Here is a 21,121-nt window from a genome sequence, read left to right on the forward strand (position 1 = left end):
GACACTCTCCATCTAATCTGGCAGAGCTTGAGCTATTTTGCAAAGAAGTGTGGACAAAAATGTCACTCTCTAGATGTGCAAAGCTGGTGGAGACATACCCAAAAGGACTTGCAGCTGTAATTGCAGTGAAAGGTAGTTCTACAAAGTATTGACTCAGGGGGGTTCAATACACGCCACACTTTTCACATATTTCTTTGTAAAAACTTTGGAAAACCATTTATCATTTTCCTTCCACTTCACAATTATGTGCAACTTTGTGTTGGTCTACCACATAAAATCCCTTTTATGTGAAAGAATACTTTTTCAAGGCACTGTATATACAGCCCAATAAAGAGCACATTTTAACAATTAGGGCTGAAGCTTCATTTGGGCTTTAGGGTGCATCATCCTCCATTCCCCAAAATAAAAACAGTTCTCCTTTAAATAACTCAAACATTCTTTTTTCATAATTTCTCTTATTTTAGAAATTTGAGCTTATCAATTTTCCAACAGTATTTAAAATGCAATTAAGTATTTCCAACTGCGTGATAAGTAAAACGTTGCACCAGATAACATAAATTTAGTGAAGCAGTGGAATCTAAATTAAACATTGTTATAATGACTGAATATATAACTCCCACATGCATTTTTTTTTCTGTTCTTTCTTACAGAAAGAAGATGGATCGGCAGAAAAAATGCTCTTACTGAAACAAGAAAAAGAAAATAACTTATTGATTGTGTAGAGCTAGCTCTGTTCATGATCATTAGAACTGCATGGTGGGATTCTGCTCATTATCCTAATGTGTGCATGTTTTTTCATCCCACTGGATTGCTTTGTGTTGTAAAAGTAGACAGGCACTATCAGAAACTAAATCCCAGAATTGAAATAATGTGGTTCCATCAGAGATTACATCACTGTTGAATTTTGTGGACAAGGACACATCTTCATCTATAAACAGTATGCTAGGAATTACTGTACAAAAATTTTGTACAAGTAACTTTAGAGTCGTAGATTCTGTTGATTTCAAAATACCTGATACCATAGATATGCTGAAATGTCTGACCCTGTTTCAGGTGAAGTATTAAGCTGAATTTTTATTATATACTCTCAGCACAAAATAAATGCTTACAAAAGCTTATGCAATAAGAAAGTGCAAAGAGCAGTGAGGATGTGTAGTAACGCATAGCAAATCTCTTTTTTAATGGAGTCACATCAGCTAAGTGAATGTTCTTATGGCACATTACAATGTTCTTAACGGTGCAATACTGAACAGTACGTGGTGTCAAAGTATGACTTTGGACCTGGTGGATCATAACTTTAAGTTGGTTTCACAATGCTGTCAGCACATCAGCACTAAAAGCCTTTGTTTTCACACTGCTTATTAAAAAAAAAAAAAGAAGCTTGTCGTGATTGGTTATGCCTTTGTAAGCATAGTAATAGCATGGAGAGGCTTTATAAGGAGTCAGACTTCCTTCCCGAAATGGGCATCAGAACATTTGAGAACCATCTAGTCTTTAAGCTTAGCCTCATTTACAATAATGATATTTAGTACCATTCTACTTTGTAGATGGCATTCACAGGTATTCAACTGATGTATGCATTTTTTCCTAACATACCTATGTAAATTCAGACTAAATGCAATCCAGTAGTTATCTGCAACTGTCTAAAAAATTTCAAATGGATACTTTAAAATTTGTGAACTTGCCAGTTGGGAGCTGGAATATTCACTAAACTCTAAATAAAATTTAAATATTTTGTTATCGGAATGTAAAGAACCATGAGAACCATCAAGTCTTTAGGCATAGTCTCAGTTACAATAGTGATCCCTATTATTATTATACTTTGTAGAAAGCAAGTAAACATTCATAGGGATTCAGCTGATGTATGTATTTTTTTCAATGTATATATGTACATTTAGACTGAATGCAATCCAGTAAGTATCTGTAATTAAAACTATTTCATATGGATACTTTAAAATCAGTGAATATGCTAGGTTGGAGCTGGAATATTTAATAAACTCTAAAGTAAATTAAAATATTTTGTTATTGGAATGTATAAAATGTTTAGGGAAATTCACTGAGGGGAAGATCTGCTTTAGTATACTCTAGCATGTCACTGATTTGATGCTGAATTACATACAGTAGTATATAATATCACTATTACCAATTGTACAGCACCTGTTGCCACATATGGAGACGTTATAAAATTGTAAGAAAAGAGTCTTGGGTATTTTTTTTTATTGTGTCCAAGTGCTTGATCTTTTATGTATCCGTTTTGTATTCCCTGTATTTTTATGTAATATTTAAGTACGTCTTAGCACATCTATTTTCAGATTTGTCTGTTAACCGATTACCGACGGTAAAACTTACATATACAGCGGCAAGGCGGTACAAATTTTTGCATATTTTTAGCACTGATCCCTGTATTAGTAACACTGGTCCCCAAAAAGTGTAAAAAATGTCAGTTAGTGTCCAACTTGTCTGACGCAATATTGCAGTCCTGCTATAAGTTGATCGCAGCCATTACTTGTAAAAAAAAAAAAAAATTCCATAAATATATCCCATAGTTTATCCCATAGTTTGTAGACTCTATTACATTTGCGCAAACCAATCAATATATATATGCTTTATTGGATTTTTTTTAACAAAAATATGTAGTAGAATACACATTGGCCTAAATGAATAAAGACATTTGATTATTTTCATTTTTTTATTGGATATTTTTTTGGCCAAAAGTCAAATATGTAGGTTTTTTTTTGTATTTATAGTGCAAAAAATTTAAAATGCAGAGGTGATTAACAGACCACCAAAAAAAAGCTCTGCAGGAAAAAAAATACATACATTTTATTTGAGTACACAGTCGCACGACTGCGCAATTGTCAGTTACACAAGTTACAGGTGTCAGTTACAAGTAACAGGGAAGGTTTTGCAAAAAATGGCCTGGTCAATCTGGGGGGGGAGGGGTACATTTTTCCAGAGGTCAATTTAACCACTTCCCACCCGGCCAATGCATATATACGGCCGGGTGGGAGCCGTCTACTCCTGACAGGCCGTTCAGGAACGTCCTTCAGGAGTAGCGGGATCGCGCGCGCGCGCTCGCGCAGCGGCGCGATCCCGATGTGCTCGTGTCACCCGGACACGGCACATCTCAGATCGGCAGGAGGGCTCTGTGATTGGCCATCCTGATCACATGACGGCCGTGTCCAATCACGGCCGTCATGTGATGTAAACAAACAGCCGGTTGCTAGGCAATCGGCTCTCCTCTCCTCACACGGAAGTCACCGCTGAGGAGAGGAGAGCAGAACACTGCAGCCGGCTGATGATCAGTGAGTATGGGCTGCTTTTTACAGCTTTTTACTCACTGATCATCAGTGTAGTGTAAACACACAACACACCACACAGTACAAACACAGTCCCCACATATGTCCCCAAAACACACATGTCCCCAAAACATACATGTCCCCAAATAATAAAAACACATGTCCCTAATAATAAAAACATGTCCCCCACATATGTCCCACTAAAATCACATGTCCCAATGATTATCTGCACACATATGTACGTGATCACCTGCACACATATGTACATGATCATTTGCGTACATATGTCCGTGATCACACAAACCAATTATTATACACTTAACGGAATTTTTTTTACCAAAAACATGTAGCAGAATACATTTTGGCTTAAATTTATGACAAAATTTGATTTTATTGGATTTCTTTTCAAATAGAAAAAAGAAAATATTGTTTTTTTTCCAAATTTCCGCTATTTTTGCGCTTATATCGCAAAAAAAAAAAAACGGAGTCGTGAATAAATAACACCAAAATAAAGCTCTATTTGTGCGAACAAAATGATAACAATTTCATTTGGGTACAGTGTAGCATGACCGCGCAATTGTCACTGAAAGCGCTAGAGCGCTGAAAGCTGAAAATTGGGCTGGGAAGGAAGGGGGTGAAAGTGCCCTGTATTGTAGTGGTTAAAGATCATTGACAACATGCAAAGTGCAGTAACAAGATTTCAAAAAGCTGTGGTCAGATTAATTAAAAAATGTCTGCAAAATGGTTCCCATACTGTAGAGAGATAGAGCACTTTGCAGCTTTACCTTGACCGTAGCCAAAAGTACATGTAATCAATACATCCTAAGAGTAACACAAAATCAACTGAAAAAAAATAATTTTACGATAGCAGACATAAATAATTTCATGTTATTGACAGCATACATTGTGCTGATTAGTATACTACCTGTTCAGCTTCCTTTTAATTTAAGGTACAGGAATTGTTTACACACTTTACCAAACATTTAAAATAACGAATTGCCTTGCAGATCTACTTTATTTTGGATGAAAATTAAATGTTGGGGCACATATTACTCCTGTATTGGATTGGATTGTAACTGTATTGTCTGCCCTCATGTTGAAAATCGCTGATCAAACTGTTGGCGCTATATAAATCCTGTATAATAAAAATACTAATAATATGTATGAAAATATTTTTTTCTAGAGATCTCATTCTTTGTTTTTGTTTTTTTTTAATATGTTAAATATAACGTTAATGGTCATGAAAAAACATAATAATAATAATAGTGACACTTTTAAACCATTTAACTTCTGTTCAAAACATTTACTAAGTCTGAGCTCATTTTCGTTTTTAATGTGAGCAGATATAATGAATATATGTTCTTCATGCAATATTAAAACCCTGTATTACGTCTTTCTTTTAAATATGCTTTAAGCACAATGTTTAAATTAATTGTGTTATTTGCTTGGACAATGGATTAAATCTTTAAGCGAGCCTGAAAACTGTTTAGGCAATTTATCATTATATGACTAAAAAAAAACAAAAAAAAAACTTCAAAATGATGTGTTATTTGAACAACCTAAAGCATAGAATTGTGAATGTCCGATTGTAAAACACTGTACAAAATAAAAATAAACCTGTTTCTCATCCAAGATCTGGTGTCTTTTCTTTACATTGCTGCTTATATGCCATAGTTATTTACATGTCACTGCATCATTGTAACATCGATTGTGAATGTGGTGTACAGCTGAGCTGAGCACAGAATTCCATTTTCAAAAAAGAAACTGCATTTGTCAGTATTCAATAACAGAAATACCTAGCAGAAAACAAACATTATAAAGATAACTTAACTTACACATACATGTTGCTCACAATTTATTATTATTAAGTAGAAACATTTAGATAGACTCATTATGTTGCCTATGCCTAAAGGATAAATTAAATTTTGAGATGTAAAGTGGACCCAGCATCAGTAAAAAAATGTAACAATGTGCATATACATTAAATAGTGTGTAAATGTAACACGTGCAGGTATTCATTACCTATCTAGGGTTTAGAGTATGCCTCCCAGCAATGCCTTTGCCACCACCCTCTTTGTTTTGGTCGCAGTCAGGGTCAGCATCTGGGCAAACAGTCTTCAACTACATGATACAACCATATAAACCAGGGGTTGGCAACCTACAGTCCATGGGCCGCACCCAGCCTACCGCCCCTAAATGTCCGGCCCATGTCAGGCTGGCGCCCCCCGCAAATGAAGCCGTGACAGCGGGGTAGGCTCAGGCAGCACAGCGGTGCTGTGACAGGGCAGGGAGAGAGAGGTGAGCTGTGACTGGGTGCCTGGGCCAGATGTGGACCGTACCAGTATTTAGCTGACACCCAAGGCCAGCCATCAGATTGACTTTGGCGCTCACAGCAGAGCAGAGCAGGAGCCAGAAAACACTGTCTCTTGTACAGCAGGGGAGAAAGAAAGTGACAGAAGAACAGTGCTTAATAGAGGACTAGAATGGAAGTTAACTTTCTAGGTCCAGCAGTTCCCAACATCTGTTCTGCGCTGCTGTGTCTCCTGCTGTGTCTCCCCCTCTGCATGAGTAAGGCAGGAAGGGCAGAGCTGGGGGGCTGTGTAACATGCAAGTGTCCAGAGCTGGGGGGGCTGTGTAACATGCAGGTGTCCAGAGCAGGGGGGCTTTGTAACATGCAGGGGTCCAGAGCTCCAGGGGGCAGTGTAATGTGCAGGGGTCCAGAGCTCCGGGGGAGCCTGTGCAATGTGCAGGGGTCCATAGCTCTGAGGGGGTTGTGTAATGTTCATGGGTCCAGAGCTGAGGGGCTGTGTAACATGCAGGGGTCCAGAGCTCCGGGGGGCTGTGTAATGTGCAGGGGTCCAGAGCTCCGGGGGCTGTGTAATGTGCAGAGGTCTAAAGCTCTGAGGGGGCTGTGTAATGTGCAGGGGTCCAGAGCTGGGGGGCTGTGTAACATGTAGGGGTCCAGAGCTCTGGGGGCTGTGTAATTTGCCGGGGCACAGAGGTACGGGGCCGTGTAATGTAAAGGGATCCAGAGGTATAGGAGCTGTGTAATGTAAAGGGGTCCAGAGATGGGGGATCCAGAGATCCCCCCTTTCCTGTTCTGTGTAAGGCCCTCAAACATTTAAGAAATTAAGGAAAATTTACCTAACAGGAGCACAAATAGCAATAAAAAATCAAAAAGGGTCTAACCCTCATTGTATCCAAAACTAAAGATAAAGTTTTGAAATGGTGTTGGACTTGTATAATAATGTATTATGATTTTAAAAAGCTGTTCTTGTACAAGGGACTTTAGAGAACATGCCCTAATGTCTAAGGAGGACCAATATTGAAATGTAATGCCGCGTACACACGATCACACATTCCGACAACAAAATCCATGGGATTTTTTCCGACAGATGTTGGCTCAAACTTGTCTTGCATACACACGGTCACACAATGTTGTCGGAAATTCAGAAAATCAAGAACGCGGTGACGTACGACGCGCCAAGAAAAATTAAAGTTCCATAGCCAGTGCGGCTCTTCTGCTTGATTCTGAGCATGTGTGGAACTTTGTGTGTCAATATTGTGTACACGTGATCGGAAAATCTGACCGTGTGTACGCGGCATAATGGTGGGATATGAGAACAAAGAAAAAGACCTACCATGTTTGTTATTTACTCATTGTTTGCTTCGGGGTTGCCAACTGTCAGTAAATTGACTGACAGTTTATAAAAAAATCAGGGATTTTGACAGCTGTCAGTAAATGTCTGTTAAATAAATTTTATGTCAGTAAAAATCAGTCCAGCAGCCACTTGTCCAGTGAGAGTCTGGAGCCAGTTGGGATTTATTTAAAAATAGAACCAGGTGTGAGCTGGGGGCAGATGGAGTAGGTGGCCACATTTGCCAATCCGGCTCCTCTAGTTCCATCTGCGGAGTGATCTCAACCGTAACCTTTATGGCTCTTCTGCAGCTGCAGTTCTCTATCAGGTACTGTCAATAAGGGGGATTTGGGGGTGGGAGTAGAGCCCTGTACTGGGGGCGATTTGGGGGAAAAGGGAGCACCCCTGTACTCTGAACTTTGTACCCAGTGCACCCATAAATCCTGCACTCTGTACACAGTTCACCCATAAATTCTGCACTTTGTACGCAGTTGACCTATAAATCCTGCACTCTGTACGCAGCACACCCCTGAAGCCTGCCTTCTGTATGCAGTATGCCCCTGAATCCTTCAATCTGTATGCAGCACACCCCTGAAACCCTTCCACTTAGTACAGGAAGTGATACCGCTGCTTTCTGAGTGTGGTTTTTTTTTCAGCCAAATGGGATATTTGCATTGAAATTCTGTGTTACAACCACAAACCAAGCTTGTAAGGTAAGCTAAGTCAGTGTTTCTCAACTCCAGTCCTCAAGGCGCCCCAACAGGTCATGTTTTCAGGCTTTCCATTATTTTGCACAGGTGATTTGATCAGTTTCACTGCCTTAGTAAATACCACAGCTGTTTCATCTGAGGGAAATCTTGAAAACATGACCTGTTGGGGCACCTTGAGGACTGGAGTTGAGAAACACTGAGCTAAGTTACCTTAAGGTAAGTTTGACAGGCGATGATGATTGTGAAACTTGACATTTTGAGTTAAAATTGCCACACTATGAAGCTATGTGTACTCACTCAAGCAGCTACTATGTTCATTTTGAGGTAGGCGGTCAGGGAGCGGGTCTGTTTAATCATTCTCTTTTAGGCCACTCCCACTATTGGATGCAATCTGGTCATGCCCATTGCTCTCTTTGGCATGCATAACAGAACTTGTTTTTCAACTGTATCTTAGCAGGGTGGCTGATAATTTGTCATGCTGTGTTGACTTTTTAAACATAAACCAGGCCAACTACCTGTTATGGCTAGTGTCAATGTTTACAGATTATATTTACTATTGTCAAAATATCGATTGTTTATGAGCTCTATCATTTTTTCAGGTTCTCTATAAAAAAACGTGCTCTGTCAGTAGATTTTGCATGTTCTGTCAGTAAAAAAAGTTGCGGGAGGTTGGCAGCCCTAGTGTTCTTGTGTTTTTTATACGTAAGATGATTTCACATTTGACTTGAAACTGAACTTTTCCAATATGCACAACACGGGCATAGCGGGCTAAAAGGGAAGATACTGGGTGTGGGGCTTACCATAACAGGACAGCTAGGATATTTAAAATTGTATTCTGTAGGGTATTTTACCCCCTCCAATAAGTTTAAGTGTATCTTTTTTTTTTTTGCAGAAAGTAATACTTTTTGCAAAGTAACGCTGTTTTTGCAAAACTGTGATGCATTATTTGGCACAAGACAGCAGCAGAAATGACCTAATTGTCCCCAGTGGCCTTGGTTATCTAAAATTTTATTACAATAATAAGCCAGCTGAGAAGCAATATGAAATATTTTGTGCGTTATAATGTTAATGGAATTTTTTATGTGCTCTTTAAAGTGTCTTAGTCACCTCAGTGCTACAGATTTTCCTATGTGACATTAAAGCTTATTTATTTATAATAGATTTCAACAAGGAAAGTGCATCAAGAGCTGTCTTTTTCATTACCAGTTCCACCCTGCGTAAAGAATATTAATCTGCGCTTGTTTATTGATATGCATGATAGAGTCTGCTTTGTGTCTGGGACTTTTGTTGACAACTGACATTCATAACATAAGAATCTTTTCTACCAAATGCTTACATCTTTAAATTGTACTGACTCTTATGCCGCGTACACACGACCGGACTTTTTGAGGGACTCGGTCCGACGGTCTTTCCGACGGACTTTCGGTGGAGTTCCGACGGACTTCCCAAATGAACGGACTTGGCCACACACAATCACACCAAAGTCCGAAGGATTCGAACGTGATGACCAGACTAGAATAAGGAAGTTCATAGCCAGTAGCAAATAGCTGCCCTAGCGTCGGACTAGCATACACACGATTGGATTAATCGGTCCGGCGGAGTTGCGGTGGAAAAATTTAAAACATGTTCTATTTCTAAAGTCCGCCGGATTTTTGGATAGCAAAGGTCCGATGGAGCCCACACAAGATCGAATTGTCCGACGGAATAATTTAGAACATGTTCTCTTTCTAGGTCCGTCAGAATTTTCGACGTAAAAAGTCCGATGGGGCATACGCACGATCGGTATATACAATGAAAAGCTCCCGTCTGACTTTTTCTGACGGAAATTCTGTTCGTGTGTACACAGCATAAAAGTCAGACCAGCCACCTCCTGCCTTCTGAACCTCCCTATTGGTAATTGAGATCACTGATCACATTAAAGGATAACTAAACCTGAAAACAAAAATGTATTGTATTGCAGCTTACCAATGCTCAGATTAATACCATGCACTGAATATACCAGTTGGTCTTTGCTGATCAACCAAGAGAGACATATTTGTAGTCTGGTCTAGGTGGCAAACACGGCTCCATCTATAGATTAGATGCAGTGAAGGAGTATGCATTGCCACAAGGGGCCAGAAAGTAGGTTATTAGGAAAACTTTAGGTGAAAATAAAGGGTAAAAGCCTGAAAAAGAAATATAATGCAACCACTTGCAAACTGCAAAGTTTATTTCTTTTTGCTTTTGGGGTTAGACAAGCTTTAAATAATCAACAAGAATCATGACTGTATTTCTGAGCTGTGGTTAGAATATTAACAGGTAGAGAAGTGATAATCTCTACCTGTTCATATTCTAACCACAGCTCAGAGATACAGTCATGAATCTTGTTGATTCTTTAAAGCTTATCTAGAGATGAGCTGAACGCCCCCCGGTTTGGTTCGCAGCAGAACATGTGAACTTGCAAACAGGCAAAAAACACGGTTAAAGTCTATGGGACACGAACTTGAAAAATCAAAAGTGCTCATTTTATATGCAAGTTATTTCCATAAAAAGTGTTTGGGGACCCGGTTCCTGCCCCAGTATCAATGCAAAAAAAGTTTTAAAAAGGCAGTTTTTTTCGGGAGCAGTGATTTTAATAATGCTTAAAGTGAAACAATAACATTTAAATATTCCTTTAACCTGTTGTCGCCCACCCACCGTCATATGATGGCAGGGTGGTGCGACTCTCGGAACACAAGTAGAAAAAACATTTTAATAATATATATAGATCAACTCACATTTAGCAGAGGTAAAACAAGCATGGTATTGGTATCACAATGACGTGTTTCCGAGTCCTGAGCCATGTAGGGTTCCTTGATGACAAGAATAGGATCTTCTGGCTGATGGAGAACGCCGGCTCCGGAGAGCGGCCTCAGTGAGAGGCGTGGAACGCAAAGGATGGCTGGCTGCGGGCGGATGACGTCATCAAAGCTGGATGCGTTTCAAGAGCGTGCGCATGAACATGTCATTGTGATACCAATACCATGCTTGTTACCTCTGCTAAATGTGAGTTGATCTTTATATATTATTAAAGCGTTTTTTCAAAACTACTGCACCCAGAGGCGCCTCTCTACTTGTGTTCTGTTGCAGCTGTGGAATTTGGTTTCTACCCTCCCATGATGGTAGCCCTGTTTGCATTTTTTGGAATGCTTTTTTATCCCTGTTATCATCTCTTAACCCCCCTAGCGGTAATCCCAAGTCTGGCTCGGGTTGGGAATTTACTAGCAGGAGCGGTAACCCCGAGCCAGACTCGGGATCGCTTCGCTGGATGCAGGGGAGGACACAGTGAGACTTATGCCACGTACACACGTAGCGGACTATCCGACAGACTTAGTCTGGCAGACTTCCCGCCAGACTGCCCGTCCGACTTTTACAGGCAGTGGCCCGGTCTTCTGTCACCGCCGCCGCCTTCTGTTCTTCTGCTCTTCTCTTCTTCTCTTCAGATGTTGACTCGTCTTTCCCTCTGCTCACAATGACGGGGACCGGGCGCGCGGCGACTTATATAGGGACATCACCGGATGATGTCCCCGCCTATTATGATGTCACAGTCCCAGCATCCTGTGGGACTGTGACACCATAATGGGCGGGGACATCATCCGGTGATGTCCCTATATAAGTCACCGCGCATCGCGTCGGAGCTATTGTGAGCGAAGCATGTGACGAGTCAACATCTGAAGAGAAGAACAGAAGAACAGAAGGCGGCGGCGACAGAAGACCGGGCCACCGCCTGTAAAAGAGCTATAAGAAAGCGCGGTGGCCCGGGAGAAGAACCGAAGAGGGGGACAAGACCCCAGAAGAGGGGGACAAGACCCCCGAAGTCGTAAGAAGAGGTCGACGGCGAGGAAGAAAGCCGGGCTCCTCCGCTAGCAAAAGAGCTAGCAGAAGATAGCGGAGTCCGGCGAGAAGACCCCCGGAGCTGTGCAATAAACAATTTTTATCCTGTGTTGTGTTTTTTGTACTTTTTTTCACAGGTGAATGGGTAGGGGTACATTGTACCCCATACTCATTCACATAGGGTGGGGGACCGGTATCCGGGGGCCACCTTATTAAAGGGGGCTCCAGGATTCCGATAAGCCCCCCGCCCGCAGACCCCGACAACCAACGACCAGGGTTGTCGGGAAGAGGCCCTTGTCCTCATCAACATGGGGACAAGGTGCTTTGGGGTGCTTCCCCAAGGCACCCCCCATGTTGAGGGCATACGGCCTGGTATGGCTCGGGGGGCAGCTCGCTCGTCCCCCCCCTTTCCTGGCTGGCTGGAAAGCGTGCTCGGACAAGGGTCTGACGTGGACCTGGGGGGAACCCCCACGCCGATTTTTTCGGCGTTGGGGTTCCCCTTTAAGTCCATACCAGGTGGCGGGGCCAGCGACGTCTCCTTCGCGGGCCCCGCCTACCTGGAGACCCACTCGAAATGAGCGGACTTTTCTCCAGGCGGGAAAAGTCCGTTCATTTCAAAAGTACGGCGGACTGGCATACCCACGGCCGGATTGTCCGCCGAAATGCGAGTCCGGCGGGAAGATTGGAGTGCAAAACTACTTTCTAAGTCCGCCGTACTTTCGGGTCAAAAAAGTCTGCCGGAGGCTACACACGGGGGAATTGTCCGGCGGACTTGAGTTTGCCGGACTTTTCCACCCGATTGTTTGATCGTGTGTACGCGGCATTGCTTACCTTGTCCCCTGGATCCAGTGATGTCCGCCGCGCTGTGTGATCGAGCTGTCCTCCGCTCGATTCACAGTGCCGAATGCCGCCGAGCTCCATTCCCTGCGGCGTTACGGCGCACGGGAGCGGAGAACGGTGGCAAATTCAAAAAAGTAAAAAGACACAAAACACACACAGCACTGTAATCTTACAGATTACAGTACTGTATTAAAAAATTACACACACCCTTTGTCCCCAGTGGTCTGTGCAGTGCCCTGCATGCACTTTTATATTATAAATACTGTTTTTTTTCTGCCTGGAATTTGGAGATTGTCCATAGCAACCAAAAAGTGTCCCTTTTTCAGTGTTTTAGGATTTAATTACATTATTGAATAATTTTTATTTTTATTTATTATATTATAAACTTTATCATACCCGAGATGTCTGCTAGACTCTGGTTTGAACATATTTAAGAGAGTTATTCCTAAGAATTACAGGACTACAAAATAAAATGCCAGATTTCCATGAAAAATAATTGTACCGCTTTCAGCACCTAATTCCAGACTGAATCATACCGCCAGGGAGGTTAATAGACTCTTTTAAGCCTGTATATATTATATGGACTGTTTAGATTCTGTTTTAGTTTCCTTTTTTTTAAATATTCTTCGCTAGCAGATTTGTATCTAAATGTGTATGACCTCTGAGTTGTTTGCGCCTACACTTGGTATATTGGTGCGACTCTCATTCTGGGCCGATGTCATATGACATGGGCCCATTCAAACAGGGCATGCGTGCGATTACGGCGCGCAGCCCTGCACTGTCACAGAGCGTCACCGACAGGGGTGAACAGCCATTGGGCATGGCTGTTTACCACGTGATCGGCCACGATTATGTCATGGCCGATCATAAATGGTACTTCCTTCTTAAGACCGTGCATATGAACGATCGGGAGTGCATAGCCTGGTCATGTCGGTGGCGGCAGGTTCCCAGGAACACTGCTCGTCCTCAACAAAGGTAAACAGCCAATGGCTGACGGCTGTTTACCACGTGATCGGCTATGATCCATTCACAGCCGATCACTAAATGTAAACACAGAGCGGTTACTACCTGTTACCAGCTCTTCTCTCCTCACACACTGTTTCCATTGTGAGGAGAGAAGAGCCAGGAGCAGTGAGTTACCGATATGTGTAGTGTCAGTGTCTGCACCAACACCACACAGTAAAGAGAACCTGTCACATCGCACCCCCCCCCATTGCAGCTGTCACCCAACAGTCACTACATAAGTGCCCATCAGAGACTGCCATCAGCGGTGCACCTGTCACCCATCAGTGACCATCGCCAGTGACCTTCATCAGTGACCCATCCGTGACCCTCATCTGTACTTATCAGTCCCTTAAAGTGCACCAGTTACCATCAGAGACTGCCATCAGTGACTGTCATCTGTTACCCATCAGTGACCGTCACCCATCACCTGTCACCTGTCAACTATCAGTGAACATCACCTGCCACCCATTTGTCACCCATCACACAGCCCATCAGTGATTTTCACCTGCCAACCGTTTCACAGCCCATCAGAAAAATGTCCAAAAGAGTATATACCAGTGAGGAGGCATTCCAGATCCTCTCCTTGACTGATGAGAGCAGAGGGGAGTTTTCATCAGATTCAAATGCCAATTCCAATTCTGAATCAAAATCTACATTTGAACTGATCGATAGTAGTAGATCGACAAATGAATCAGAGAAAGAATGGATCCCTCCTAAAAGGGCACGGCGCTCTGGAAACCAGGCAGCCACCAGCAATATACCCCAGGATCAAATTCCCAGGCCCAGTACCAACGCTTCCGCCAGGGATAGACCCCAAGAACAAAGGCCCAGTACTAGAGCTGCCTCCAGCGATAGACCCCAAAACCAAAGGCCCACTATCAGCGCTGCCGCCAGCGAAAGACCACAAGAAATGCCCAGACCCAGTACCAGCACTGCCGCAGCATCACGCCAAATGCCAGCAGAGGAACTTCCCAAATCCCCCAACTATCAGCACTGGAGTGCCACGTCCCCACAAGAGCCAGGGCTGCTACTCATCTTCCAGCTGGTCCTGCAAACCCAACGTGGCTGCCTTCTGACTCAGGATCAGCAAGAATTCCCCCTTTGACCACACAGCCTGGTGTGCAGACCAATACCCCAAATTTTACAGAAATCGATTGTTTTTATTTATTTTTGCCCAACACTTTGCTGCATCATGGACCAGACCAATTTATATGCCCAGCAGCATATTGCCAATAACCCTCAATCATCATACGCCCATCCGTTTAAGTGAAAGAATTTGACTCTGGAGGAATTCAAAGTGTTTATGGGCCTCACCATAAACATGAGGCTTCCAAAAACAAATGAAGGACATGCCTATTGGTCCACCAACCCCATCCACCACATGCCTATTTATTCTGCCGTAATGCCCAAGTCCCGATATGAGATGATTCGCTTCCTTCATTTCAGCACACTACCCAGTGCCCTCCTCGCAATCATCCAAATTACAGTTATATAGAATTTTCCCAACGATTTGCAGAACTCTATGTCCCCGATCAGCATATATGTGTAGATGAGTCCCTGGTACCCTTTTCAGGCCGGCTAGGAATAAAGCAAAAGGGCCAAATACGAAGTGAAATTTTATAAGCTTTGCGAGAGAGTCACGCGATATCTGTATGCGTTCTGCATATACAAAGAAAGAGATTCCCAGCTCCAGCCCCCTGAGTGCCCCGGCCTAAATGAGCACAACTTGTAAAATTTTATGGGGCCTGGCATACCCACTGCTGAAGAAAGGTTACAACATATACCTGGATAACGTCTACGCCAGCCTGCCCCTTTTCAAACACCTATACCTTTATTTTACTTATATGGACTTTTTTGTTTATATATGCTATACACGGATCAATTATATATTTATTCACAGTAGCCACTGGGTCGCACTGTTCACTTTGATTTAGCAGTACAATTTTACTGATCAAGAGGCAGCGCTTCACGTTTACATAATTTTTCAGTATGTCACAGTACATGTTGGCATTCATGGTTCCCTCAATGAACTGTAGCTCCCCAGTGCTGGCAGCACTCGTGCAGCCCCAGACTATGACGCTCCCACCATCATGCTGTCCTTGTACTCTTCACCTGGTTGCCACCACACAAGCTTGACACCATCTGAACCAAATACTTTTATCTTGGTCTCATCAGACCACAGGACATGGTTCCAGTAATCCATGTCCTTAGTCTGCTTGTCTTCAGCAAACTTTCTTTCTTGTGCATCATTGGGCTTCTTGTGCATCATCTTTAGAAGAGGCTTCCTTCTGGCACAACAGCTATGCAGACCAATTTCATGCAGTGTGCGGCGTATAGTCTGAGCACTGACAGGCTGACCCTCCACCCCTTCAACCTCTGCAGCAATGCTGGCAGCACTCATATGTCTATTTCCCAAAGACAACCTCTGGATATGACGCTGAGCATATGCACTCAACTTCTTTGGTCGACCATGGCGAGGCCTGTTCTGAGTGGCACCTGTCCTGTTAAACCAGTGTATGGTCTTGGTCACCGTGCTGCAGCTCAGTTTCAGGGTCTTGGCAATCTTTTTATAGCCATAGAGCATCTTTATGTAGAGCAAAAATATATATTTTTTAGATCCTCAGATCTTTGCCTTGAGGTGCCATGTTGAGCTTCCAGTGACCAGTATGAGAGCGTGAGAGAGATAACACCAAATTTAACACACCTGCTCCCCATTCACACCTGAGACCTTGTAACACTATTGAGTCGCATGACACTGGGGAGGGAAAATGACTAATTGGGCCCAATTTGGACATTTTCACTTAGGGGTGTACTCACTTTTGTTGCCAGTGGTTTAGACATTAATGTCTGTGTGTTGAGTTATTTTGAGGGGACAGAAAATGTATACTGTTATACAAGCTGTAAACCCACTACTTTACATTATAATAAACTGTAATTTCTTCAGTGTTGTCACATGAAAAGATATAATAAAATATTTACTAAAAATTTGAGGGATGTATGCACTTTTGTGAGATACTGTGTATGTGAAAAAAATGCATCCCTTGCCACCCTGCTAATGTTGTTGGGCTAGGCTATGCTTCACCCCTTAGGACACTAGGTGGTCCTGAGCATACAAGAATATGATCAGCAGTACTAAAATAAAATAAAAATTTAACAGAGATGTGGAAATATATATAACTCCCTCCTGGCACAGGTCAGTGACTCATAACAGACATTTAATTATAGTGGTCTCCGGACTTGTCAGGGGAGGCCATTTGTGTAATGAGGACTCAGAAAATACATTTTTTTTGTTTACTTCCATCTGTTGACAATATGTTCATGCACTTTTGGCTGAATCTGGAGTTCACTAAATAATGGAAAGGTAAAATATTTACCACACTAAAATTAGTTTCAAGATATAATTAACACAGAAAATTACCATTGTTTATGCATGTTTGCATTATATGTCTAATGTTAATTGCCCAAGTTTACTTTAGAAGGAATGCTTTTGTATATCTTTTCTTTCTTTATTTATCACGTTCATTACTCAAAAACATTTTAAAAACATATTTTCAGTTTAGTTATTATATATTTGCGTATGAATATTTTATATTTCCATTTTTAGCCAGCCTATGCTATCCATGACATGTTTATCTATCTATTTTTTAACAAGTAAGAAACGTTACAAAATGACATATTATTGAATAAAACCAATTACGGTTTACCTATAAGCTTACGAGAACTTTTATGCAGGATTCTACATGGCAGGAAAAACGTACTGGAAAATCTTGCGGCCTTTAAATTGCTGATCTCTATCAAGTTTATTTAAACATTTTACTTCATCCACAGATTATCACAGTATTTTCATATATTCAAATAGATGCCAAAGCTGATAAATAAAACACGTAAACACATTTTTGGTTCTGGATCCTGAAAATTTAATAGTAAAATAAGATTAACAATACAGTGGCAGTATATACATTTAATTTCCCTAGATAAAGATCATCATTATTATACAGGATTTATATAGCGCCAACAGTTTGCGCAGCACTTTTACAACATGAGGGCAGACAGTACACTTACAATACAAATCAATACAGGAGGGATCAAAGAACCCTGCTCGTTAGAGCTTACAATCTAAAAGGGAGGGTCAAGTGGAAACAAAAGGTAATAACTGTAGGGGATGAGCTGTTGGAGAAAATGTAAATACAGTTAGGTGTGGGTAGAGTGGGCTTCTCTGAAGAGAAGGGTTTTCAGGGATCGTCTAAAAGCTAATAAAGTAGGAGATAAGCGGACAGATTGGGGTAGGGCATTCCATATGATTGGCGAGGCTTTGGAAAAGTCCTGGAGGCGAGCATGGGAGGTGGTGACGAGGGAGCTAGAGAGCAGGAGGTATTGAGAGGAAAGAGTAACTTGGTATTTAGAGACTAAGCTAGTGATATAGCTGGGGGCGAAATTGTGGATGGCTTTGTATGTAGTTGTTAGTATTTTGAATTTAATTCTTTGGCTGAGCGGAAGCCAGTGGAGGGATTGACTGAGAGGAGTGGCAGACACAGAGCGATTGGTAAGATGGATGAGTCTGGCAGCAGCATTCATGATGTATTGAAGAGATGATAGACTACGTAGAGGTAAGCCAATGAGAAGGGAGTTGCAGTAGTCGAGGCAAGAGATGAATTAAGACTTTTGTTGTGTCATTGGTTAGAAAGGGGCGTATTTTGGAGATGTTGCGGAGGTTGAGGCGGCAGGATTTGGACAGTCATTGGATGTGATAGCTTCTTCCTAATAGACACGTGTATAAAATGTGTGTGTATTATAAATGAAGATGATGTATATGGGAGCATTTGTATGATTTAATACAGTTCACTGTTTACAAAATTAAACCCCGGACAAATAACAATCAATAACAAGGCTTAAGAAGTGAAAAGAGATTACTATCCATTGTTTTGGCAGGGTTATATTTTTAAGAGAAACTAGAAAACATGAAAAGAAGTCTAAGCCCTTGTACACACGGTCCGACATTCTGACAACCAAATCCGTCCGATTTTGTCCGATGGATTTTGTCCGAAACTGTTGCATACACACGGTCAGACAAAGTTGTCGGAAAATCTGATCGTTCAGAACGTGACGGGACTACCATCAGGCTAGTAGCCAATAGCTTTGATGTAGGAATTTGATCTGAGCATGCGTGCCACTGTCCGATCGGAATTCTCTGCACATGATCGGAGTATGTCCGATCGGCGCATTTTGTCGGAAAATTTTACCAACAAGTTGGAAAACTTGGTCCGTCGGATACTCCGACGCAAACAGTCCGATGGAGACCACACACAGTCGGAATATCCGACAAAACGGTCCGATCGGACACATACTGACGGAATCTCCGACTGTGTGTACAAGGGCTAAGGCTCCACCTGCAGGCTTATGCCTCGTACACATGATGGGAATATTGGATTAATGATTGTTCATTTTTTTTGTAGCATACTAGTCTCATATTGATAATGAAAAGGTTAATCAACATACAATAGAATACAACTTCGGAAGTAATGTAATGTGTTGAATTGTATTGCAATGTATTCTTATGTTTCCAAATTTGTTACAACTAAAAACGTAAATGTATTTTATTAGGATTTTATGTGATAGACCAACACAAAGTGGCACATAATTGTGAAGTGGAAGAAAATGATAAATGTTTTTCAAATTGTTTTACAAATAAATATGTGAAAAGTATGGTGTGCATTTGTATTCAGCCCTCTTTACCTTCAGAAGTCACATAATTAGTAAATAAAGTCCAGCTGTGTGTAATTAAATTTCTGTATAAATACAGCTGTTCTGTGAAGTCCTCAGAGGTTTGTTAGAGAACATTAGTGAACAAACAGCATCATGAAGGCCAAGGAACACACCAGACAGGTTGGAGATAAAGTTGTGGAGAAGTTTAAAGCAGGGTTAGGTTATAAAAAAATATCCCAAGCTTTGAACATCTCAAGGATCACTGTTCAATCCATCATCCGAAAATGGAAAGAGTATGGCACAACTGCAAACCTACCAAGACATGGCCATCCACCTAAACTGACAAGCCAGGCAATGAAAGCATTCACCAGAGAAGCAGCCAAGTGACTCATGGTAACTCTAGAGAAGCTACAGAGAGCCACAGCTCAGGTGGGAGAATCAGTCTGAAGGACAACTAGTAGACGTGCACTCTACAAATCTGGCCTTTAGTGAAGGATGGCAAGAAGAAAGCCATTGTTGAAAGAAAGCCATGAGAAGTCCTGTTTGCAGTGTGCGAGAAGCCATGTTGGGAACACAACAAACATGTGGAAGAAGGTGCTCTTGTCAGATGAGACCAAAATTTAACTTTTTGGCCTAAAAGTAAAACGCTATGTGTGGCTGAAAACTAACACTGCACATCACCCTGAAGAGGGAAGCTGGTCAGAGTGGATGGGAAGATGGATGGAGCCAAAAACAGGGCAATCTTAGAAGAATACCAATTAGAGTCTGTAAAAGACTTGAGACTGGGGTGGAGGTTCACCTTCCAGCAGGACAACTACCCCCAATCATACAGGCAGAGATACAATTGAATGGTTTAGATCAAAGCATATGCATGTGTTAGAATGGCCCAGTCAAAGTCCAAACCTAAATCCAATTGAGAATCTGTGGCAAGACTTGAAAATTTCTGTTCACCGATGCACCCCATCCAATCTGACAGAGCTTGAACTATTTTGCAAAGAAGATTGGGCAAAAATGTCATTCTCTAGATGTGCAAAGATGGTAGAGACATTCCCAAAAAGACTTGCAGCTGTAATTGCATTGAAAGGTGGTTCTACAAAGTATTGACGCAGGGGGGCTGAATACAAATACACGCCACACTTTTCAGATATTTATTTGTAAAACAATTTGAAAACCATTTATCCTTTTAACTTCCACTTCACACTTATGTGCCACTTTGTGTTGGTCTATCACATAAAATTCCAATAATTTTTTTTTACGGTGGAAACTTTCAAGGGGTATGAATACTTTTTCAAGGCACTGTATATTTCATTCTTCAGATTATAAGTGTTATGAGATACATGGATTGAAAACTGGCTACAAGGGCGAGTTCACAGGGTGGTGATAAATGGGGAGTACTCGGAATGGTCAGGGGTGGCTAGTGGGGTCCCACAGGGTTCTGTGCTGGGACCAATCCTATTTATTTTGTTCATAAACAACATGGAGGATGGGGTAAACAGTTCATTCTCTGTATTTGTGGACAATACTAAGCTACACAGGGCAATAACTTCTCCGCAGGAGGTGGAAACCTTGCAAAAAGATCTAAACAGATGATAGGCTCATCAATGGCATGCAATGGCAAGCTGCTGCTCACAAAGCAAACAGAATATTGGCATGCATTAAAAACAGGCTCAACTCCAGAGATAAAACGATAATTCTCCCACTCTACAAGACTCTGTTCCGGCCACACCTAGAGTATGCTGTCCAGTTCTGGGCACCAGTCCTCAGGAAGGATGTACTGGAAATGGAGCGAGTACAAAGAAGGGCAACAAAGCTAATAAATGGTCTTGAGGATGTCAGTTATGAGGAAAGGTTGCGAGCACTGAACTTATTCTCTCCGGAGAAGAGATGCTTGAGAGGGGATATGATTTAAAGCGGAGGTCCACCCTAAAGTGGACCTTCCGCTCATTGGATTCCTCCCCCCCTCCGGCGCCACAATTGGCACCTTTCAGGGGGGAGGGGGGTGCAGGTACCTGTACAGTACAGATATCTGCACCCACTTCCAGGATAGCTCTCTGCGGAAAGGGGCGTAGATTAC

General features: G+C 42.0%; 1 protein-coding gene across 2 annotated transcripts in view; it reads left to right on the forward strand.

Moving 5' to 3' along the window:
* Positions 1–21,121, forward strand: part of SYNDIG1 (synapse differentiation inducing 1) — a 548,904-nt gene that overhangs the window by 508,553 nt on the left and 19,230 nt on the right. Inside the window, exon 4 of one of the 2 annotated variants that reach the window (XM_077486218.1) lies at positions 651–3,449. The exons of the other annotated variant lie outside the window; for it this stretch is intronic. Coding sequence (XP_077342344.1) covers positions 651–722 — 72 coding nt within the window. The 3' untranslated portion in view covers positions 723–3,449. Of the gene's footprint in view, positions 1–650; positions 3,450–21,121 lie in introns of those variants that run through there. 2 annotated transcript variants of the gene reach the window in all.

This window comes from Lithobates pipiens, unplaced genomic scaffold (genome assembly GCF_037356315.1).
Source record: "Lithobates pipiens isolate NorthernLeopardFrog02 unplaced genomic scaffold, aLitPip1_a1.2 Scaffold_18, whole genome shotgun sequence".
NCBI lineage: Eukaryota > Metazoa > Chordata > Amphibia > Anura > Ranidae > Lithobates > Lithobates pipiens.